General features: G+C 38.5%; 1 protein-coding gene across 22 annotated transcripts in view; it reads right to left on the bottom strand.

Moving 5' to 3' along the window:
- Nucleotides 1-26,319, bottom strand: part of LOC116851603 (bromodomain adjacent to zinc finger domain protein 2B-like) — a 401,190-nt gene that overhangs the window by 108,671 nt on the left and 266,200 nt on the right. For all 22 annotated transcript variants that reach the window (XM_032831181.1, XM_032831197.1, XM_032831190.1 and 19 more), the window contains 2 exons: nucleotides 23,064-23,121; nucleotides 5,977-6,145 (listed from right to left, as the gene is read on the bottom strand). In XM_032831181.1, the coding sequence (XP_032687072.1) occupies nucleotides 5,977-6,136 (160 nt within the window). In that variant the 5' untranslated portion in view covers nucleotides 6,137-6,145; nucleotides 23,064-23,121. The remainder of the gene's footprint in view (nucleotides 1-5,976; nucleotides 6,146-23,063; nucleotides 23,122-26,319) is intronic.

The following is a 26,319-nucleotide window of genomic DNA, read 5'->3' as shown; positions in this document are numbered from 1 at the left end:
GAGAGAGAGAGAGAGAGAGAGAGAGAGAGAGAGAGCCATACCGTATTGAGGATGAAGGATTAAGTATTCTACAAAGAATCATCGAGAGAGTCTCTCAAGCCGCCAATCGATTCCATTTCTCTCCCACTCGAATGCAACTTTTAGCCGAGTTAACGAACGAGTATCGAAAAGTCTCGCTTCAGGCACGCGGATATCCCTAGAGCAGGCGTCGAGTCGAAGAGCGCGACGCGCGAGAACTAAGGCTCTCTTCTTTGTCGCGAGGAAGCAATGGAGAGTCGCACGAGCGCAAGCGAGCTCTCGACGGAAGGAGCCTTGATAACCTTGGAAGGAGAGAAAGGCTGAGAGCGATGTGCGCGCGGGACTAATTGATTTCGGGACAAAGCAAAAGAGCGAGGAACGGAAGGGGAGAGAGAGAAACAGAGAAAGAGAGAGAGCGGGACAGGCAGAGAGGGAAGGCCCTCCGCTCGTTAAGGCAGCGCTGATATATCGCGTCGACGTGCGAGAGCGCATTGGGCCCACTTTGTACTGCGACCGGCTTTCCAATGATCGTGTAAATCGCTGGCGAATGCAACGAACGAGTTTGTAATAACGCGGTTTGTGGGAGAACGCGAGCCTCGTGAGCGCTTCGCGAAAAACACTTTATCGATACGCGAAGCCGCTGTCAATCGTGAGAGAATTGTTCATTGGACAAACGGTCACGATATGGTAGTGCATTGTCGGCCGAAAGAGTACGCCGCGAACAAGAATCGAAGGACTAATGAAAGTTTCAAATAAAACAGTTTTAAAACTGATTTAATGTTACTCATAATCCTAAATTTATAAAACATCCAAATAGACTATCATGATTATCACTTCGTAAAACAATGGATAATAGAAATTATAACCTTTTTAATTACACTTATGAAGCAAATATAGTATATTAAATTAATTATTAAATTTATATCACAATAATGTAATATTTTGTTATATTTATGCAGCAACAAACTCACTAGACGTTATATTTAGAAATTTTCAGAGAAATGCAAATTTTCTTACTGTTTATTATATCAACGTCCCAAGTTCTTAATTATTTGTTGTCAATCTGATCAAAGCTTCCTTTCCTTCTGTTACGTTGTAAAAGACTATGATGTGAAGTAAAAGTAGAGAGTAAATAGGTACTCATACTATTAATCTTACTGAACCGTTAATGAGTAAATACAATATATTTAACGTAATAAATTAAAATCATAAATCTATTTTTTTTCTTTTAGTAAAATAAATTCGTAGTTTCCCTTTCATCTTTATCAAGCACCATAAACCATACCTAACTCGCATTTAACTCTACTTATTTTTGTTTATTATCCAACTACTTATCCTTTGGTTGTTTATTGGTCCATTGCTTCAGATACACTAATGGTTTATACAAAGTTGTTCATACTTGTTGATTTATTATTATCTCTGTTGAGTCTTTCTTTAATGTTTACATATTTTGCTTGATATAGATCCTGTTAATGCTTGGCACTTTGAATCATCTAAATTCTTACAACAGTCAAAAATCAACTACCAAAAATCTGAAGAATTTGTGTCGCCATCCCTCTATCTGAGAAATATATGTAAACAGAAAAGATGATCTCAAATAACGCTTATATATTCAAAATGCAGACGAATTAAAGAAATGCAATAATCTGAGTGTAGACATGAACTATAAAATGAACTGAAATAATAAAAAAAAAACGCTTTATATATAAACCTTAGAAGCCTAAAATTAGTGAAATAATCTCGTTTGAAGTAGACAATAGGTTCAACTAGAAATTTATCCCAATATGTTGTTAATTAAATAAATTATTTTCAAAATTATGTCAGTTCTCTTAATTTAATTAAAAAATACGACAGAAATTATGCAATATTCTAACAAAAATTATCAACAATTAAGCTTAATAATAATCAGGACTCGATAACATCACATTATTTAAACGAGGTAACTGACCAAGATCAACCTGATCAATACTATAGGATAAATTTCTAATGGAAGAAAGGGACTATGACGAGATTCACCGACGAGAGGTAATGGAAAATCCCATGAATCGAATGAGATGAAGCAGATTTTTAAAATTAATTTAAAATTACTAATAACTCTCTCAACAATAATAAAATAGACTCATTTGTAGCAAACAATAAAAGGGGACTCCGCGTTGAAATAAAAGCGTAAACTACTGATGAATTCCTCTTTGGAAAGAAAGAATCACGATAGCGCACGAACGAATAACAAGACACACTTAAAACTCGGTCGATACGTCTCCAATTATTCCCGGCCCCATCACGTGACGTAGATGTGATACACGGATGGTAGACTCCGATAATGCTAACCGGATCGTTACCGGAATTTTCTCCACTTTTCAAAAGTTTCCCTCGCGTCGCATTCCTCAACTTGCCGAGGCTTACGTAATCGTACGACCGGGTCATCCGAAGCCGCCACCGATCTCGAGGAAACGTGCCTGGATGACCGAAATCGGAGTGGCCGGCAGCAAACTTCCTCTTGGACAAGCACCATAACTCACGCCGGCAAATATTGTGCCGTCTGAACTTGCATACCCCTCTGATAAATACCAAACGCGTGCGCGCATCGCAACACTCCCCCAGTATATAGAAAATATTTGCCTGTTTCGTCTAAACAATATCGCGCATGATCGCGCGGATCAAATAAAGCCGCTGTATTTCTGGTCGTTCGCTCGCTCGCGTATTGGCGGCCGGATGAATTAAAAAGGCAGGAAAAAAAATCCAGTGGAGGGTTATCGACGGCCTGGAATCATCTACGATACGAAGAGGAGAGAATACCGTTATGAGATACAAACGAAATCGTTAGTTAATGAACGAAACCTCTATTGTTGCGCGTCATACGTCGGCACGGTGATAAAATACACCGCCTATTTGTTGTTGCACCTCGACATTTCTACGCGAGTATTATGTTCTCGTGGCTCGGAACCGTTGCCCGGTAACGCTTCTACGCGCTGTGTTTTCGTCTATTCCGCCGCCTTATAATTAACTGTCAGACAAAGTTAGCTGCGAGATAACCGTTCCCTCCGTCATCATCCCCGGTGATCGTAGCGCACACCGAGGGGCAACGTCTACGATGTAGACATCGGCAACGTGACCTACACAGCCGTAGAGCATGACTAATCTAACCTGGTGGGTAGAGCTGCATTGCAAAATTACATGTAAAATTACGACTATTATAATCGATCATTTTTGGAACCAACCATTACAGATATAAATTTATTATAGATGCGCGTGTAAATAAAATGTTCTGCTTGCAGGAATTTCTTTTCTAATATTACATTTAAAGGGACTGGAGGGTCAGATTGCCTAAAAATCGTGTTTTTTTAGAATTTTTTATGACAAACTGAATGAATATGCGAAAATGTTATTTTGACGTGTATTTATACAACGAGAATATAAAGAGAAAAAAAATATAATTTTGATGATCAAATACTCAATACAAGTGTATGGTACATGCAGTTAAAATATATTTCGTTTTTCTTTTCGAGATCGTCAGTTTGCAGTAATATCTTGACTCTCGGTGGTTCAATTAAGCTGAATTTTAGATAGAAAATGTCCGTAAACTTGTCGTTATCGTGTGAATCACTATAATAGAAATTGAATAAAAGTTAACAAAATTGTAAATATCTTAATGGAATATTATTAAATTTTCAACTTTTTATAGTAAAAAAATTAATATTTCAAAATTAAATATTTTCACGAGTTTGTCAGTAATTCACACGATAACGACAAGCTTACGGAAATTTTCTACCTAAAATTCAGCTTAATTGAACCACCAAGAATCAAGATATTACTGCAAAATGACGACTTTGAAAAGAAAAACAAAATATATTTGAACTGCCTGTAACATACATTTATATTGAATATTTGAGCATCAAAATTATATTTTTCTTCTCTTCATGTTGTATAAATACATGTCAAAATAATACTTTCGCATATTCATTCAGTTTGTCATAAAAATTGTGAGAGAACAAGCACGATTTTCAGGCAATCTGACTCTCCAGTTCCCTTAAACTGATCGCATCGATGGCACAAATAACATTACAGTTCAATATAAATTTACAAAAATTATTATGTAGTAATATTTTTCGCATTTTCAATAGATATAATTTTTAGTGGGTAATAGCAGTTATTACGGCAATAATATTTACGACACAACGTCGCTCCTCTGAATTTATGTTTATACTAGCACACGTGTAGTAAGAAGTGAAATGCAGAAGTGACACTGCAGTATTTATCTATTTTTATGTAATATTTCAACTATGATGTATACATATTACAGTAATGTTATGCGATATTACAAAAATTTGCCCAAAATACATTAAACATGATATATATATATATATATATATATATATATATATATATATATATATATATATAATGTTATATATCGTTTGTGTAATATTCTAGGATTTTTTCTGGACATGAATCAAGAATTCGTATACTTTTGCTGTAGCAAAGAGTGAAGTTGGCATTGACAGTTTAAGACAAAGTGAGATAGCTATTTTGGTGTTTATTTCTTTCTCACTCTAGCTTAGAGCAGCTATCAAAAACCTATTCTGGGACAAAACCTATTCTGTATGCACATACAGGCGACTATTGATTTAATAAGTGTCATTCCGCAGCTATTTTATGTAATAATACTTGCGCAACGCACAGTTTAGGCAGCTATATGTTTATCGACAACTGTCGGTTCAGTTTATTTCTTTTCGCAGTTATTATATCGTAAAATAGTTGTATAACAACACATACCGAATCAACAGTTGTCGCTAAATGTGTACAGAATACAACTCCTGATATATCGATATAACCTTTGCGGTCCTTACTTATAAGTCTTCTAATTAGCATATAAACACACTTAGAGACACTTTTATTGATAAAAGAGGATTTAGAATAAGAGACTTTGCTATTAAGAAGGAAACTATAAATGGAAAACATTGCGATACAGTCGCTAAACTTTTAAGAAAGAAGAAAAACATCGAAGAAAGCATTAAAAGTAGATTTTTATTGTATTTATAGCATGATATAAGTGGCGTAATAACACAAGTCGAACGGTATCAGTTTTTACACATTGCAAAATTAAATATTACAATCTATACTTTTAACATACTATATTGTATTTTACATTGTATGTTTTACTTTTACATACTTATGTTACTACACCTAAATATATTTTAATTTCATATATCGGCTCTTAATGCAACTTCAAATATCGTTTCTCCAACATTATACGACTTTTGAGGTTAAAATAGTTTTCTAAGATTAACACATATGTATGTTAATTTAAACTGCCCGTACAGTGTTTTAAAAGCACAGACGTGTTAAAGTATACATGTAACAAACTTCATTTCCAAAAATATATAGTTAATGTACTTGTAGAAATTTATTATTATAGTCAAGTTATAAATATTAAACTTACAACACAAATTTATTGCTATTATATGCAGCACTTCATTTTTTTGTAATGTATATAGTGGCTTTTGACAGCCGTTCTTTAGGGCAGCAGTTTGAGGGATTTGAGGGAAAAACTGTTTTCGGGATTGTTCCTTCCTCACTCTAACTTACTACAATGAGAAAGGAACAGTCCCGAAAACAACTCTACTTCACTCTGTCTTAAATTGCCAATCTAGTAAGCTAATGGGAAAAGAACAGTTCCAAAAGTAACCATCTCTCTCTGTCTCAAATTGCAAGTGCCAATTTTACTTTGTGAAGAGAATATTTGGCCTACGTACATATATCGCTGATCCTTTCTCCGAGTTATCTCCTCTTTCTCTCTCTTCGTCGCACCATTTCGCATATCAACGTCGCTTATCGCGACGCGTTCGCGCGAGTTGGTGCGAGGGAGAAGCAAAAGGGAGGAGAAGAAACGCGGAGAGAGAAAACAAAAGATGAGAAAAACAGAAAAAGAGAGAAGCGATATGAGCGAAAATGACTTACCGCCGAAGAGCGCAGTTGGATCGAGCAACGGATTGGCCTGGTCCGCCTGGAGTTTCTCGGAGGTGGAGGTGGCGCCCGGAGTCGCCGCGGCCGCTGCTTCAGCTCCGCCACCCCCGCCGCCCCCACCGCCTCCGCCCGATGCGGAGTTCTCCTTCTCCATGCCAGTCCCCTGAAAACGCACATCGTCCATGCTTTCGTTACAGAGGTTAACTCTCACGAAGCGCAACGCTCGCGAAGTCCACGCCGCGCCGCCAGCCAAGGCCTCTCTCTCTCTCTCTTTCTCTCTACACTGCCGGTTCTTTATCTGCGCCACGAGTCGAAAAACGCGGCGAAGAGGAGGAGGAGGTAGGTGGAACAGGTTTCGCGAGGAATCGCCGCAGCGCGATATTTACGACGAAGCTGCAGCACGCTGCGCCGCACCGGCGGCGCTTCTTTCTCGGGATTTTCGGTGCCGAGCGCGCGCGGCCGGTTCAGCGCAATTTTTCCTCTTGCCGAGGTGCCGCCTTGACGACGCGGGGATTATCACTCGAAAAGAAGAAGAAGAAAAGAAGGCGGAGGAAGAGAAAAGAAGGAAGGACGCCGGGTGCTTTATCGATCGGCCACGGGGGAAGAGAATAAGAGAGGGTGACCGAACGCAAATACACTTAATCCTGCTCGAGGAGGAAATTTCGCCGGCGATATTCCTCTGGCGCGCAAACTACCGCCACTTTTGTAAATCGCAAGGAACAATTAAGCGCTCCTCACATTTTCGCGTTCACGAGAGCCTTCGAAGCGGAGAAATCCGCTTGTCTCGTTTCCGCACAACGATCCGCGACATGAAGTCGCATTTTGCCTGAGACGACGGGACGACCCTTTCACCTAATTACGACAATTAGCCGCGTCATGATCGGAAACACTCGCGAGGTCCGGAGAATTTCTCTACAGCTGGAGTTTATTAATTTAGAGCGAATACGCACACACGCATGCACGCACGAACGCGCGCGAGCACACATGAAAACGCACACGCACGCACACACGCGTGCGACGCATATACGAGGAGAGCAGCTCGCTCGCATTTGCATTCGACAACTGTTTACCAGTCGAAGAAAGGCTTCTCTCCGGCGCTTTAAATAAAGGTCGTTCTCCCCTCCACTTTTTCCCCTCCAGCGCTTCAATCAGCTGACTGGCGCACTCCCCTCCCTCGCCGCCAGCTGTTGTATAAATATACATCGTTACAACGTCAGTTAGGTTGGGTTAGGGTAAGGTTAGGTGAGGCTGATGCTAGGATAGTCGCGGCACTGGTGGCGGCGGCGGCGGCAACTGCAGCGCGGCGCGGCGCCGCTATTATTATACAACCAGTATAGTTATCATAGACGCGCGCGTGTGTGTCGTGTGCGTCGATCGCGAGCAAAATTACCATCGCGCTTGCGTTAATTAATCCTGGAGCGAGGTGATTTTTCATCGAGTGCCTTTCAGGCTTTTGTTTGGAAACGTACATTTTAGCCACGACAACGCATTTGTGCGCGCGCATGCATACACATACACTCGCATTTCTGCACACATCTGCCCGCTGATATCGCGGGTGCTTATGCAACGTCAAGGGTGTTGAATTACGCGTTTTAATGCATTTCTCCCACTTTCTCGCTCGTTCTCTCGTTAGCGCTGTCTTTTCAAAACGAGAGAGCACGCAGCTCTCAAAAAACGATGCGTCCGCGCAAGTGTATCGCCTAGCGACAAACGGATTCTCATGTTACTATGCTCATCCCAAGTGGAATTCATGCTGAAACGGCATTTACCGTTATTAACTCGTTAGTTCCTAGATACTTCCAGCTTCGTGCGCCGCGTTTCCCCTCCCCCCCCTCTCTCTCTCTCTATATATATATATATATATATATATATATATTATATATATGCATCCTCCGCGTCCTCGGACGAAAGAATCCGTGCGAACGCACGCCCGAAGAATCAATGTTGGCTCGCTCGAAAATAGAATTTTCGCGTCGCGCTGGAGCGAGCGCGAAACGAATGAAACGCTGACGCGAAAAACGTGCTTTGTGCTTTGTCAAAATTTACGGTGGGGAACTCGACTATTGGCGGAGTCCCATTGAAGAGTTCACTGCTAATCTGGATGGTGAGATTTTTACGTTCGCGCGATCGATTCGTCGTAAATTCTATGACGAAGGCTACGGATAATTCTACGCGTTTATTCTCGTTAAATTAATGCAAAATAAAGACTCTTAATGGAAATATGTAATATTGAGCAATATTATAATTTCGGTAAAGAGCAAGAGAAAGAGAGGAAGGAAGAAAGGACGAGAAAAAGCGTGATAATCCGATTTAAACGTTTTCGACAGATTTCTAATCCGTGCGTTTACGTTCTCCGCGCATCTTTTCTTGCGACTTCGTTTTTAAGTACAAGTCCTCTAAGAGGATTATCGCGTGCAAGACGGTTCTCATCTATATTTAAATATACGCTGAGATATAAATGCTTAACGCCTTGAAAAATAGATTAATTAACATTAAAATTACTAACAGTTAACCCATTTTTGTTAGAAAAATAAAAATGACAAGTTTTTGAAAAAAAAAAAATGCACAATATAAGGGAAAAATGTTTATTTACTTTTTTAATTTTATTCAACGTTAATTAAAAACATAAAATGCACTGTTATAAATTCGAGTAATTTTTATAAAAATTTACAAACCCGGTGGTCATTTTGACTGCTTTGGTAGTACTACATGAAAAGAAAAAATCTGTGCGCAACTGAATATGGACTAGATAAAAATCCAGCAATATGAAATATAATATCTTTATTACCGTGACCGAAAAAACATTTGTCTAAACGGTTATTAAGAGAATACTGGAGTCGATGACGAACTCCAAAAATTGTCGATAACGTAGAGACAATCGTCACTAATACAATCACACTACTTTTTTCGTATTTTTATATAGTCAGTTGCAAAACGATTTTCATATCTTTTTTCTAATAAAGTTGCAGCGCTTCAAATTGTCATAATTGAGTCACTGCTGACGAATTTGCGCAATAATTGATTAATAACAAAAGACACAGGCAATAAATTACGCTGCGTAAATTAGTCAACAATTTATGATAAGCTTGAACACTGTAATTTCATTGGAAGAAAAAGGTAAAGACCACTTTATAACTGAGTGTATATGTTATTGTGTTTATTGTCGTGGATCCAAGTCCATTGACCATGAATATACATGTAAATTTTACATAAATAATTACCTTTTTTATATTCAATGCGGCAAACATACATATATAGAAATCTTTCTGAAAATTTTCCCAATATTTTTATGCTTGTAAATTCAAAGATAAAGGAATAGTAATGTTCTTTGAAATTTTTCTGAGCAAAGCAAACTCGCGCGTTCAGTATACACAAGATACAGATCTCTTGTATCAGGCAAACAATTATTTCAGCGTTTGACAAGCTAATTTACGTTTGAAATGTCAACTTTCAAATTTTTTAACCATTTTTGTCATATATTGAGCAATGTTCCAATTTATTCTTACACGTATTTTTATTGTGTAAGAATATTTGTAATTCTATGTAATCCATGTGTAAGCTTTGCAGAAAAAAGTCTGTCGATAAAGATTTCGATTTCAGCATCTCTTCAAAATTTAGTTGAAAAAACTGAGAACATTTGATTGAATAGAAACCTTCTACAGGGATCTTTCCTACAATTGAGTTTTTCATCTGGTCTCTATTCTTACCAGGCAATGGAAAATTCAGTTATATCAACAGAATTGTTTCTTTCCGTGCGAATATGCGACATATACGAAGATTTTATCTTCACACACGTTGCAGCGAGTAACTATTGCGACCATATCAACAACATTATGATATTCATGGAGTGTCTGGGATTATTTTACACAGAGGAGCGAAAAAGAAGGACAATGTGCCAATGGCTTTTACTGCATTTTCAGATTCATGAATGACGACGCGAAGCCTTCCACTTCTAATTGACAAGAGAAGCCACATAGGAACAGTCTATTGCGGCGGCGGAAATTGTTCTCCGGCTGATTGTGACGGAGAAACGTCCTTTCAATATCTTCCGTTATTGCTGCTACTTTGCTTATCGATAAAGAACAACGGAGTCTTGTAGCGACGAGAGCTACAAGTAAAAAGTATCATCGCGAGCATTCTCCTCTCTTGGAAATGTAGTAAGATACGATACAGCTGAGGAAAAATTGACCTCCAGTCGCTCTGCTCTAATATTCTACAACGACCACAATACTCTCCAAATTTCTTGAAGTGAAATTGTACTAAAAAAAAATAAAATGACCACCGTAGCATTTGGAATGATTTTTTACTCATATAGAGTGAAGTCACTAGTCTGAATCGTCGAGTAAATATTTTCACGAGGAATGGAAGAGCGAATCTGATGTATTCTATCATCAGAGAAATGTGTTTACTCGAATTGATTGAAACATTTGTTCATATAGAGTCAGAGTCTACTCTAACCTCGAGTGAAACATTCACTCTTGCGATTTCGAGTGGCGGATCTTCGCTTCAAGTGAAAATGCTTCCCACTCGTTTTTTAGTTAGATCCCATTCTAAGAAAAAACCTGGCTCATTTTGAGCCCTTTGCGAGTAATAATGAATCGAGTAATAATGAACTGTTCAATAGAAGAACAATAGGTTACTAAAAATCCGATATCCGTTGCTGAAAAGGCTGTTGGAAGTTAAGGATTCTAATGAAACAAAAATGTTATTTGCTTTTTTGCAGGTACAGTAAAACCTCTTTATAAGTCTTGCCGCTATAAGTATTTTTCCTTACACATATATATTTTCACTGATACTAATTAGAGTCCCGTCCACATTATTACTCACTAGTAGTTTTTTGACACATACTTACGTTTATGCATGCAGTCGCTAAAGATTAGACAACTTCAGCGTTATTGGAAAAAGTTATAAGTTCATCTTATATATCTACAATTACAAACTTATAGCAAGATCTACACTGAAAAATTAATATTCTTGTTTTTAGAAAAATCCTTTAAAATAGACACCAAGTATAAAATATTCTAAATATAAGATTTATTCCTCTTATTTTGAGAAACTCTTATCTCTGTATAGAGAACTTTCTCTCAAAATAAGAGGAATAAATCTTATGTTTAGAATATTTTATACTTGGTGCCTATTTTAGAGGATTTTTCTAAGAACAAGAATATCTCAGTTTTTCGGTGTATTGTACTCTAATAACTTAGTCAAAGTTTTCCAGATATATTGATATAATAATTGACAGTGATTATAGATACTCCAAATTAGTATTTCAAAGCAGTTTATGTTATCCTTTACCATCGTCACCACGAAGAAGTCACCCTGAACGCCGAGAAGTAGAATAAAAAATGCCATTTAGTATATTTTTCCAATGTTTCAAAAGATGTATCTCTGAACAGTGTTAATTTAGAAGATTGTGTGTATAGAATATTTTGATTATCTAATAATAATTTTTTATTTTAACTAGCCGTGAGGGTCCAGAACCCGTATAAAAATGGGCAAGATTCTTAAAATTTCTTGAAGCTAAATTTCACTCAAAAAGTAGTGATCTCCGTGTCTTTTGAATTCGAGTGATTTTCCACTCATACAGAGTGAATTCTCTGTGAATTAAGTGAATATTTTTATTCGAAATTGAAGGGTGAATCTGATGTAATCTACCGTCAGAAGAGTATATTCATTCGAATCGATGAAAAAACTCGTTCATATGGAATCTACTCTAAGTCGAGTGAAACATTCACTCTTGCGATTTCGAGTGGTAATATTTTCGCTTCGAGTGAAAGTACTGTAGGGCATTTTTGAGTTTTACGCGGTTGTACTATGGCGTATGAGTCGATAGAATCGAGAGAGAATAGAGAGAAGAGATCGTTTTTAAAACGAAACAGGGAATTTATCGGCTCTTCTAATTTCAAAGAAAAATTACATCCATTATTATATATAATTAAGAGGATAGTTAAAAATTTACAAGAAGAAAAAATATTTATCCATTTTATGTGAATCCCCAGTCATGTTGGCGTACAACTGACTACGAAAAAGTCTATCAACTTTTAACGTCGCAAATCAAATATTATCTCGAAAAACAATTAGATATTATATTCCCAGAAAATATCTTGACCCAAGATAACGTGAGATCACTAAAACAGCCATCAGATATCTCCTTGATTGCGGCTAAGGTTAAAAGATATAGATCTTTTAACAAGATAAAAGGAAAGTTAAACTATCCATGTTTTCACAAATTCAATCCACTTCCTAAAAAAAAACATTTAATTTAATCTTTCGGATACTCCATACAAATACCAAAGCTCATCTTACGGAAAACATATCTTAAACAACCTCACATGTATAGAGTAATCACACAGGATACAAATAATTTTTTTCTTTCATATCCTCTGTTTACAAAGAAATCATCTTCTAATATATTCATATATTCATATTGGTAACACGCTTTACACGTAACCTACACGTCATATATGGATAGGGCTATCAATAAAAGACTGTACATTCAGTAAGCAGTATTTTCTCTAAGCAGGAGCTTTATGATGAGGTTAGTTATGAGATTAGATTTACGATGAGCGATTCAATTTTGACATTAAAACTTTAATATTCCTTTAAGAAGTGTCATCTTTTTATGAACCCTTATGCACCTAATTAGTATGCTAAAATGCCACTTTTTAGTCGTTCTGGGTAAGTTTCCATCCCGAGAAATTTAGAGAGATAGTTCTGACCGTTTCCATGTTTCTTATGGCGCATATGAAATGCGGGTTCTAGGATATCTGAATCCGCGGTCGAAATTGTCATCTCCACTCGACGAGCGTATAATTAGACGCGTGTCTCCCGGGCACGCCGAATAACGTCGACCGAGCTCGCGATTATTGCCGCGGCAGTAGTGACTCGCTCTGGTCTATCTCTCTCTCCGCGATAGTTCTGTTCCTATGTAAATCGTGAATAAATTATAACTAAAGACGCTTCAGGATATCCGGTGCGTTTCTTCAGCACAAAGAATACCATGGCTCCTACAGTTCTCTCAGTTTTCATGAGAAGCGGCGATAGCATTGCTCACAATATTGAAGGAAGAAATCAATCCAGCGCGAATAAGCCACGGATATTTCTGTCGACGCCTACCCAATCGGTATCGAACCGAAATTACGGCAATTCTAAAACATGTCGAAGAGCGAGTGTCGATGCGCTTGCGTAATACCGAGGTGTTATGTCGGCCGCGAGTAGTCTTATACCCGATTCATCGTCGTCGCCGTCGTTTTCGTTCGCGTGGCGTCCGAAATATCCGGGCGAGTCCGCGACGACGCCACCCGGTTTTCAGCTAGGCGAGCGCACTTGGAGATGCTCGTAAATTGGCGCAGGAAGCGGGGTAGGGCGAGGAACGGGGCCGAGAAGGGCGCGAGGGTCGGCCGCCTCGGGGGTAAGGGAACAGCGGGCGCGGGCGGCGAGCCGAGAGGGCAGAAGGAAGAAGAGAGACACGGTCGACCATCGATTTCTCGACCGGTATTACGTCGCTCCTTTCCTTTGGCCGGGAAAAAGTCGGCGGTGCCAGGTCGGGCTCATGCTGCTGCTGCCGCTAGTGGTGGTAGTGGTGTAGGGACATAAGAGCCCTGCGATGTGAAAGAAACGCGCCGTTTATTCGCGAGATGCGACCCTCGCGCTCCATTTCGATTTATCGCGTTTATTTCTGCGCTCGCTTACGCTTTTCCGCAGGATATCCCGTCTATATTAATCCCGTGAATGCGTCGTCACAACGTAAGCGTTGGTTTGTGTTTAAATAGCAAACAAATCGGTTGATTTAGAGAGATACAGAGAAAGATGGATTAATAGATAAATGGAGGTAGGTAGATAAAGGGAGAAAAGATTATTTAGAAAGAGAAGGAAGAAATAAAGAGCGTTACCCCGAGATTCTAATTCTTCAGGGACCTAAAATGGAGAGAATATCTGTGATATTGATACGAATATTCGCGTTAGTTCTATTGTTAGTTCGTATCGTCGTTTTAAGCGGAATTAAAATATGTGACAACCTATTTGTATTCTCAAGCGCTCGCTTCTGTATGTACGTTAGAAGATCCAGGAGAGTGCAGAGACAGTGAAATTATTTATAAAACAATGTATATTTCATACGATCTTGCGCGCGCTACGAAGATAATTTCTTATTGTGCACGACGTACACTTGCATATTAAATGATAGACGCTGTCGTCTATCATTTGGCCGAATGATATTTGCGACCTGGAATTAAAATATCCGAGAGTTCATACCAGCAAGCTCGCAATGAGAGAAAATGAGTGTTCTGAACGTGCGATATTTGCGTCTGTTTAACTCCCTCTATATCTTTCCCAAAATGGTACAGAATGGTATTTGTTATTCTGATTTCAATAGAGTCTTCCAATAGAAAGAAAATATAGAGTGCGATTATTTTATATTTTTCTTTCTCCTACAATCTAATTGCCTCGCATTTAACCGACCAAAATCCTTTAGTCACCGTGTAACTGTTAACTCCGTAACTGTGTAACTCCGTTTTTTAGCTCACCGTGTAACTGTTCAATACAACGATCTTCCTCTATTCAAACTGAAATCAAGTGCAATCGCGACGCCGACAGTGACTCTTTTCCATCGCAGTCGTGATAAATCCCCAGGAAAATTTGGTCTGACATTCTTAGCTCGCGCGCACGCACGCACAGCGACAATCCTGGAGAGACGTAATTACATGAGGCGCTCGCGAGCCTCGCTGCATCGATGTCACTGTGTCGCATCAGATAGCGTTTCCATACACGTTAATTATACCCAATCCCTCACGTTCGAAAGAAAAACACACGGACGCGCACGAGCCTTGTAACGCGAGCCACGTTTCATCGCGGCGGCGCGATAGTGGGCGGTCACATCGTCGTGCCGCAACAGTAATTAGCGAATTTAAATAGAACGCCAATTTGCGACAAGTCCATCGCTATCCCCGTTAATTACCGTAATGAAAACGGGTATATGTGAATACGTAATATTTGGTCAACTAAAATTTCGTTTAGATACACGAGGAATAGTCCACGAAAAATGCAGACGTAAAACGAAGGGAGAGATAGTGATGATTATTGGAGCCCTGGGACTAAGTCCTCTCAAGCGCTGGTACAGTAATAGAAAAATACAATATAAAGATACGCATACAAAAAGAAAAAAAAAAAACAAATAAAAAATCGTAAGAACGCAAATAAAATAAAAATTACATAACTAACCTAATATAACCTTGCACTTACGGTCAAGTACATATGGTCACAACCTAACCTAGCATGAAAAGAACAAGAATAATAACATGGCGCGCTAGAAATTATACATTTGTGATAATTCCAAGCTGATACTCAAACAAAATCAAAACATCTATTCTTAACTCTCCGCGTCCAATCTTGAGTCTCTATGTGAGAGACCCGAATGAATATTCCCGGGTAAAAATTAATTGGGGAGGACCATAAGCATGTAGTGGCCTTAACCAGGAATGTCCCCAAAATAGATATTTTCGTAAGAAAAGACAGAAATAACTTCCTGAAGCACATCCTGAATGGAATTTCGTGAATAGATCATGAATTGATGCTGACGTGAATATCCCAAATGAGACTTGTGCTATAAAATAAAACTCAGTCAGGAGCAAGTTAGTCAATTCCTGAGATGGTTTTCAGTTGGGATCTTAAAGAGGCTTCAATAAAATGATAAAGTCCAAATTAGCCAACTTTGATTTTGGTTCTTAACCCTTAGACTACGCACATGTACATCTGGTAAAAATCTTCATTGTCTATAGATAGCGTCTTGAAACGTCTGACGATTAACTCTCATTATGTCCGGACAGCACTTAAAAGCATCTAATATTTAAAATTATGTATGTGAGGCATCGTGACAACCAACGTTAACTCTGCATCGTACAAAGAATTCGTCTTGTTGCCAAGTTCAAGAGTTAAAAGTAGTATTATTCATAGTCATTTCAGTCATGGTCCAATTAGACATATCAAGTTTGATTTACAAATCATGGCACTAATGTGTAAGAGTGTTACATTTCTGTAGGACCTATCTGTTTTTGCACTGCCTTGATACAAGGAGGAAAGAACTGTCCTTTTAACATCTGTCTACTCGGGTTTGTTTATTCATGAAATTTTGCAAAATGTTAGAGAAAATCTCAGAATAATGAATATTTGTTTGCAGAATTTAACTGTACTGCGCTACTATTCTATAACTGAAGCCTTCCTATATCTTTGAAAAATGTATCTAAAAATATTGATTTTCAATAAAATTGTGGTAGTTCGAAGTTGTTTGGCAGACCCAATTATACTGTAAGCTCCAAAAATATAATTGTATATAGAGGGTTTAAATCATTTATAACAAATTCTAATTTTAGGTAGAATTTGATTCCAGATATCCAGAATAATGCATCTAAAAGCTTTCTTGAATACTTCAGTACGACATAAGGAAAAAGAAAGAGACGCGCATAAAACCATGCCGCGTAAAATTACGCGTTAATGTGTATCATCGCGAGCGTGTGATCTTAATGGCTTATCGCACGGCTGATGCCTGGCAACCAACACTGAGGGTCACCGTAATACGTGATACAGTGAATTCCGGATACGACAGAATCAAATATAGCGCAATTTTACTCGGATAACCAAATGAAGAAATCCCGTATAAACACATCTATACGCTGAATTATACCGCCATTAAATGGGTGATGGTACTTGAATTTAATCGAGTTTCCAAAGTATTATTCCTCCTACCATCCCGTCTCTCATGAAACCCACTTATTCGACGGAGTACCTGCACTGAGTAGATGTACAGGCTTCATCGTGTGGATAAATACGCGCAAATACCGGAAAGCATCGTGCGGCTGGCATTCTTCCGGGATTAATACGCAGCGAAACGTACGAAGAGCCCAAGACGAGATACAACCCAATGCGCTCGACTGCCCGAGGACGACACGCGACACGGACGAGATTCGAGATGCAGAACGCGCGACGTCGTCCTCGTCGTCGCCGTCCAACGACGTCACGAGGAACGACTCACTCACTCGCTTGCTCGCTCGCTCGTTCGTTCGCTCGCGGTCGAGCTTCGTTTCCCATTCAATGAATCCTTACATGGAACACGTCGCCGAGGACGGCATTACGCGCATTCCCTATCCCGTCCCGTCCCGTCGCGCTTCGTTCGTGCCGTTCGTGCCGCAGAGCAGATGGTACTCTCCTATCTGCGTCAATTACAGGCGGACTCTTCTCGCCGGGGCGTTTCGAGGGAAGATACGCGCGCGGTGCGGCGTGGCATGGCATGGCATGGCGTGGCGGCGTGGCGTGGCGTGGCGCAACGAGGACCTCGGATCTTGATGGTTTCGCAGAGCGAGCCGACATTACGGGGCCGCGCGTCGGTGTGCGGACGGGATCGGGGCACAGGAGCGCGAGCCGGAGAAAGAGGGAGCACTAAAGCGAGATGGAGAGAGAGATCGTCGCAAGAGAGGTGGTGGAGGTGGAGGAGCAGCACAGCAATCAATACAGAGCCAGCAGAGCAAAACCATCCCTCGGTGTGTCGTTCTCTCTCTCTCTCTCTCCCCCCTCTCGCTCTCTCCCTGGTGCTCTCCTTCTCTCTGAAGCACTCGCCGATATTCCTCTCTTCCTCTCACTCTCTTTTTGTCGGATACACCGGTCTCTCTCTCTCCCTCTCTCTCTCTCTTTTCGTACATATATATATATATATATATATATATATATATTATATATCTATCTCTCTTTCTCTAACGAACGCGAATACGACGGTTGCATGAACGTTACAGCGCCGTTAACGGGGACTTCCCCACGCGCTCCAAACACTCCTACACGTGCACACACTTACACAAGCGCGGATGCGGCGACACACGTGCACATTCGCGTACCTACTACACGAGCGCACGTACGCAACGGGGCGACCGGGCGTCATGCCACGTACATACGTCGCATCGGCTGCAATTATAGCGCGATACTCGCGCGCACGAGAAACGAGAAAACACCGCGTGTACGATAGCGAACGGGCGCGGGCGGACGAACAGACGGACACGAACGTATGTGTGTGTGTGTGTGTAGGTAGGTGTTTCTCTGCCGGGCGCGCGTACTTTTTTTCCGCGAAGTCGGGAATGCCGTGGGGAAAACGCGGAGATACGCGGAAGCTGTAATAAGCGAATTATGTGGGAGTATTCGTGGCGATCGATACGAAGAAATGCGCCGGGCGAGCGCCGTAATCTCTCTCGAGAATGTCGACGCCTACGGTAAAAACCGTCGTGGTGTACTCCTCCACCACTACCACCGCCGTTGTTCCGCGCGGCGTGTCAGATTCGAACCGATTGCGAAATCAAGTGATATTAAGCGCTTAAATGACTCTTTATTTCGCAATAAACGTGAGTTCCAGGTTTACCCCTCGTGATGGAAATATAGGCAGAGGTATCCCGGCGAAATACCCCGATTCTATGAGAGGTTCCCTCGAAATATTCGTCAGATAATGAAGCTTTTGGTGACGAGAGCGATTTTTGGAAAAACGTAATTGTCTCTACAAATAAAGGTAACGATTATGAAGTGAGTTCCAATTTTGAATAACATTCATTAATATATTAATTAAGTACGCATTACAATTAAAATGGAAAACATTTTTGGTAATTATTTGCATTAACGGACATCACGATGACCTTAACAACATATGTTATCAATAGTCGTAAATAACTTTTCGAAGATTTTAGTTGGGGGTCATTGTTTATTAAAAAATTATTAACCAAAGAAGCTTTTTATTTAGAACGCAGTTTTTCAAGTTCTAAACGCATTTTTCGCCATATTCCGATATTTTTCAACTTCTTCCCGCTTAAACATCTCTCAGGAGGTTCGCCCCTCCTCCACCCCTAACTCTTTATTTTATGTCAATAACTTGTTAATGAACAAAGATCGACGGCTAAAATTTTTTAATTGTTACTCGGAGTTATATATTTGATGACATATATGAAAGTCAAAGACGAGTCGTTAATGTAAATAATTATCTATTTTTTATGTTCTTTAGTTCTCTGCAATTACTTTCTAAAGTTACATTCATACAAGTATTATTAATATTTAAACAAAAATCTAGAATATTATTTGCTTTATCGATTCTTTATATTTATAATACTATTAGTGTACTATGATTGTAGTGCATCCACCATTATTTTATATAGACTGAAACAATGTTAATATAGACGTTATTAGTATCAGTATTAAATTGTATATCAGTATTAAATTGTGTATTTGACTTATTATAGAGAAAAATACGACATAATTGCTGACTCATAAATGCTGACTTTATGCATTTATGCTGACTGCATAAATACATCATTTTTTTTTTTAATTTAGTATCAATAGAAGTCTAATAATTTATATATGTGTATATATATAACAATGTAAATATATAGTTACCAATAATTTTACTTTAACTCTCCACGTATAATGATATTTTTTTAGACATACAGTACATTTTGGATCTGTCAACTTTAAACATTCATAATTTTGTTAAAAATCGGTATTTTCAGACATGTTTTTTCCAGGGATATAGAAAAACTACAGCTATAAAACAGTAGCGCAATAAAATCAAAATCTATTGATTTACGATATTTTGAAATTTTCCCGGATCCTTTATAAAAGTTAATGAGCGATAGAATATTCGTTCAGGTTCCACAGACCCATATTACATGAGAGTTGAAACTATAATAAGTAAGTTATTCTAATATTAAGTGATCTATAAGTAGATCTATAATTATAACTATCATAACCCGTATAGCTTTGGGATTTATACATTTTTTCAATTCCATGAAAAAAAGATCGCGTAAAGCGAACTAAGTTTCTAGATGGTGCAAATTTAGTTACATTAACTACAATTGAATCAAATTAAACAAAATTAAGTCTGTTCGCCAATCCGATGTAAGAATTTTAATTAAAACATTTGGTCAAAAGTAAAAAATTTAAACTGAACTAAAACTAAAATAGAACTGAAATGTAGTTAAATGTGTGAACATTATAAATGTTCTTTCAACTACAAAAGTGATTGATATAACTGCATAATAAAAGCAATTCTCTATCAAAGAAGAATATTAAATAAATTAAATAATAAGATATATTGAATAAAGATGATTCTGATAATACTATATTATAAATTTTAATCAATTTTTTGCACTTTTACTATGAAAGGTTCATTAATAATTTGGGCTCATTAATATAATTTGGGTACGCTGAATACGACGAATGTGACTTTAAAAATTGTCCATTTCCGAGAAAATTGGAGTTTAAATTCCCAAAAGACGTGTATTTAGTTATATTCATAAATTCGTAACACATGAATCAGATGTACCAGCAACTTTGAAAAAGTCTAAAATTGAAGCTTAAACCTATGTTTTTATTTTAAAAAATCGGAAACTTAAACTGCAACTTCGTAGAAGCCACTCTCACAGAGAAATAAACACCGTCACAAAATACAAGAAAATAGCAAAATTATATCTCACAGCCAAATATTTCTGGGTATATTTCTGTTAAAAATAAACTCAAAAATAATAAAGATTGCAGAAAAAAATACTCCACTTATTCATGTCGCACATATCGCCCTTAAAGAGTAGTTGAAATTGTAAAAACAACTTAAGACTAAATAAAAAAATTCTGTATCCTGTATCCAAAAATTCTGTATAAGATTTTGATTAAATTTTTATTAGACAGATACAATGAACTTTAACAGAAGTGTTTTCATGGTCACTGATTTTAAACGCCTAAAAATTTGTTGGATATGAATTATAATTTTGCTATTTTGTTATATAAATTTATGACAACGGTTTATTCCTGTGAAAGTAAAATTCCTTTTACGAAGTTACTTTGAGTTTCTTTTTAAAATAAAGACAAAGGTTCAAGCTTCAATTTCAGACTTTTTCTAAGTTGCTGACACATCTGGTTTACGCGTTTTTTTGAAAATGGCCAAAATTGCGTTTACACATATTTTAAACCCTTATTTTCTCGGGAACCTGGCGTAATGGAGTTTTTGTAGATACATTCGTATTCAGCACACACCCGATTTACTAAAGAAAAATCATTACAACAGTTTTCTTAAGACTGTTAAATAAGTTGCAATATATAGAGATATACAGAGATATAAGTACAATTCGGATATACGTTTCAACGATCATCGATAGGTTGCGCTGGCTAACTCGCTCGCCCACAGGTAAATTCTCGTTGTGATTAGATATAAACGAGTAACCGTCACTACTTGAAGTTTTATATAATATGCGATCGTATGTACTGCCTAGAATTTGACTGTACAAGTCCATCTTTTCTTAGAGTTTTCTAACTGCTGATAATCTCAGTTGTTAGTCTTGTTTATTGTTATGTTGAAATCGTTAATTCTTTTTAGATAATGAACTTTGAATAGACTCTATTTAAATCAATGATCTATCAATGATCTATCAATAATCTATCATTATGTTACTACATATTGCCTAAAAGAAAAATTTAATGAAATATTATATTATTCTCTTTAATAATGTACGTAACTCATTTAACGCGGGAAAAAAGTTAAGCCTCTTTCTCGATACTACATTTGACAATTCATTACAACTATTCATTATAAACTATTATATTAAAGCCATTGTAAACCTATCATTATAACTATAGTTAAGCGCTCATCACAAGATTCTCGATTGTGTGTGAATGACCTCCTTGCTCTGTATTATTATTATTTCAATGTCAACTTGTAAATTGATACATTGGTTATGACATGATATATGTAACATTTACGCTCACAAATAATTTTGGAGCATATTATCGGCTCCAATATGAATTAATCACCGATTGGTGCATGCACGGAAGCGTGTACGAAAAAATGTAACCTTCACGGTCAACAAAGTCATGTGTGTTACCATGCACGGCTTCATGGACAACTTCATGAATGTTAGCATGTACGATTCACACAATCGAGGATCGTGTGACGAGCGCTTTACTTGTGCGATTTTCAATCTCAGGCGTTATACAGAGTGTCCGATAACTCACGAAGGTATACAGGTAAATTAGTTCAAACTGAACGAACAATTCTTCTACCATTTTGCGACCAACTACGTAAAATTTTGAACTACGTATGGATCATTCATGAATCTTCTTTAATTAATAACTTCGAATTTTACGTTTTTTGCAAAATGGTAGATGAATTTTTTGTTTACTTTAACCTAATCTACATGTACACCGCGACTCCTCTGTAAATTATCTGACAACCCTGTATATAAGGCTAAAAATCGTATAAAAAGATCAAGTAAATGTTCGGGCACTCATGATGTGTCGTATATATATATAAATATATGCCTTCCGCAGAAAAGTTTCTTCGGCAGGTGAAGTTGGTCGCTTTTAAACGAGATCGAATCGATCTCACGCGACAGGGAGAGAGATCGTTCTCCTTATAGCGCACACATACGTGTTCGATGCATTTTACAGCGTTCTATAGCCATGTCGGAAGTTAAAAGAAGCGTTGTTTTACGAGACGCTTACAAGTTCGTCGTGACGCGATATAAGTAAGCACAAAGCGCGCGCGGGAACCCCGGTATAACGCGTATCGTCATAAAAATAGGAAAGCCGATAGTGAAATAATAATGGAATGCGTAATCTCGACGTATCATATCTATCGGCGCACGAGTCACGCAGAAAAGAGATCAGAGATCGAAGAAACGTGCCGATACGGTTCGCTCGCGCACACTTAAGAAAAACGCCCGCGGTCACTCGATTTCCAACGGTAGAGAGAGACAAAGAGAATAAGAAGAGTACGCAACATTAATAAGTTCAGAGAGAGAGAGAGAGAGAGAGAGAGAGAGAGAGAGAGAGAAGCACGCGCAACGCGATTAACGCGATCGAATGTCGAGAACGCGCGATCGCGAAATAAAGGAAGCGCGGCTGCGCGCGATAAAATTCATGGTATTAAATCCGCAATTTAGCGGGGGATTACATATATGTACGATCTCGCCGTTGTACATGCGCATCGCTTAACGATCTCGCGGCGCCCGTTCGCTATGTACTCGCGTGCGCGTGCATGTATTGGAACTTGGGGCCACTCTATGTGTACTCACGATTAATTACGAAGCCTCAACTCATAGTAGAAGCCGGCTCCACGAGACTCCATCGCACCTGAAACACAGAAATACGTTACGTCATTAATAGCGTGGCCGAACGGCTGTGCCGGCTTGTTCTTATATCAACGGCCGGCAGATCGGATTATTAAGATGCGAACGCGCGGCCATTAGCGAGTATCCCGACCGCGTTCGCACGCCGAGCTCCGCGCGGCGTTGCCGCTCGCACGCTCGAGAATTCCGATTAAACACGGCGACAACGGGACGAGGAGAGCCACGCTCCCATTTCCGAAATTGTATTCTCCTCGCCCGCGAGAGGCGAAATGTGGCGCGGCGATTCGAGCGTCGGTAATCTTATTTAGCGTTATGACGTCGTCGCGAACGCGGAGCACTCCGAATTACGTTCTTTACGTTGAACGCGAGTCTCGCCGAGGGAACTAATAGACTCGGATACCTCTAATCGAACGTACGTTCCGTTAGGAGCAATTCTAGAGAGATCATGTACGATCGTGTTAACGCTGAGATTGTTAAAGTGTGAACGTTAACATCGTTGCTAATCGAAAACAGCATTAACACTAAAACTACATACGTGAAAATATCATTCTACTGCTACAAAAATTATTCACTTTACTTTCCTTATTTTAAATAATGGCTGCCTTCGACAAAAAATATTTCCTTGATAATAATCTTAAAATATACTAATCGCAAATTTGAGAAAAAAGACTCATTACTACGCATACTTAAAAGAAAAATTTATTTCTTTTATCAGAATATTATAAAACTTTAATTGGCTCGACTCCATGTAGTAAGCAAACCAAATTTTCTAATAATTCTTTTTCTAATAATAATTCTTTCATTTAATATTCTTGATGGAAGCGCTAAACTTACTAGGATTCTCAGAGTATATTTTGAATAAATTTAACGCTTATAATAAACTTGAAACAGATTTGTGGATATATAAACTTATGAAATAATTAAAATGTTTGTTACTAGCGTCACATATGTGTGACGGCAAAAAATTATTTCTTCTATGTGCACGTTATCAAATTAAGTCTGTTTTACAAAATTACGTAAAATAAATACGAGGTGAGCTGTGAGAAGAGTCCTCTAAATAAACCATGATAGTGAACATGTTGAAACACTAACATTTATCTGAATACAGTATGTATTTTTCTGTGTGTACGGACGATCAGCGATCTATTTCTACCAGAGTAGATAAAAAAAAACGACAGGTTTCTAAAAAAGAAAAAAAATGTAATGCAAGGGGAAAAATATTTACTTATTCTTTTTAATCTTATTCACAACTAATTACTCGCGTAATTAAATATACAAAATGTACCGCTATAAGTTTGAACGATTTCTATAAGAAATCACAAACTCGTGTTGTCATCTTAACTACCCTGACAGTTCTAATATTTATACTAGTCGGAAACAGCATTGATGCTAATTCATTAGGAAGAAATTAGGCCTGTTCTTTGTAGCTACACTGCTGAACTAGTACAATACGTTAGAGTGAGAAAACGTAAATATTTGTCTCACTTCAATATATTGCACCAGTGCAGCTACAAAGAACAGGCCTAATGATGCAATATATGAATTCCAAATAAGAGATAAATTCGGTTCCGTTTAAAGATAGATTAGATGACGCTACAAAGGAGACGTCCTTATGTGCATTATCGCACGGTAATAAAGTATCAATGAAACAACACTCGCGCGTATACCTGCGTAACAGGCTATCGTGCAACTCACAGCGCTCCGAAATTGAGACTAATTCCGAATCATTCATCACCGTCATACGTATCGTAACGGTTAACTGGCCGAAAGGTACGTCGAGGGAGATAAGTGGCTGAATCTGGTATACGTGCCGGGCGACGCATGCGCGCACGATACACGAAAGCGCATCGTGGACGCACATAAACCTGCGGTCGAGAGCGTATATGTCGCGTCGGCTTCTCTCTGTGTCCTATCTCCCTCTATCTATTTCTCCGCCGCGCTCCCTCGCCTCCCCGACTTTTCCCTATCGATGTAGCAAAGTGATACCACAAACAAGTAAATAGACCGCCGGCTGAAATTGACCAAAGTAATATTTGCAATCGATCGCGTTCGCCGCGGGAAAGGAAACACATGAATGTAGTCGGAGCGTTTACATTGGCGCACGCTAATGCATGAATGCCGAGTCAATGTTAGCGTTGCGTCGCCGTTTCAAAGTCGCCGCTATTCGGCCGCCGCGTCTATACTGCACCGACGTGCTGCTGCTATTGCTGCTGCTACTGCTCCGCGAGTGTTCCGATGGAGGCTGGAGATTGCGTTCGATATGATAGACGCGAGCGTGTGTATCTCCCTAATCAAAACGATCCGTCGCGTTTGCATTCGCATTGCGCTGCCTCGCGTCGCGCCGCCCAGACAGAGAATAGCGACGCTACTACGCGGCTATATCCCTTTAAACGGCGGGATTTAAAAGTTTTACGAGCCACTTGCGAAACTACCGACAACACGTACTATCCCGTAGCTCGTGGCGCGTCTATCGTTTTAGCATAACGCGGCCTCTTTTTTTTATGGAGCAGTCATCGTTACGATAATGCTCACCGACGACGAGTGGGTCGTTATTGTGTCCATCGCCGTTGCGTTTACTCTCGCATACCGAGGACCTCACGGATAAACTTCCCGATCTTTTAGTAGAAAAAATCGACGCAATTGATATCTCTGTCAAAGGAAATAAAAGGAGGAGTTGTTTATCCGATTAAGATAGTTGATTTGTATTGAGAAAAAAAATATTTTAAAATTAACAAATATTTCTTAGGTGAATACCATTGATATATTTACTTAAATCAAACTTCTCTCCATTCAACCGAATATTATTTATTTAAACTGAATAAACAATATACGGTTCGAATGAAAAAAAATTTGATTTAAGTAAATATGTTAATATGTTAAGTAAATATGTTAATTCATTTAATAAATATTTGTTAATTTTTAGATATTTTTTTAGTGTGCACATTTTTTTTAGTAATATTTTCAATATTCAAGGTATATATATTAATGAAGAAATATATATTAATGAAAATACGATCTACACATATATACAGTTAAAAAAATATCGATCATATAAATATCGCTAAACTGAGATAATTGAAGTTACACGTATCGGAAGTATGAAAACTGATATATTTTTAATTTTTGCGACTAAATACTCTTACACACGCACACACACATTCTCTCTCTCTCTCTCTCTCTCTCTCTCTCTCTCTCTCTCTCT

Source organism: Odontomachus brunneus, unplaced genomic scaffold, assembly GCF_010583005.1.
Source record: "Odontomachus brunneus isolate Ranch 3 - 2012 unplaced genomic scaffold, Obru_v1 Obru_scaffold_180, whole genome shotgun sequence".
Lineage (NCBI taxonomy): Eukaryota > Metazoa > Arthropoda > Insecta > Hymenoptera > Formicidae > Odontomachus > Odontomachus brunneus.
The sequence above is the reverse complement of the archived record's forward strand: the minus strand, read 5'-3'. Positions and strand labels throughout refer to the sequence as shown.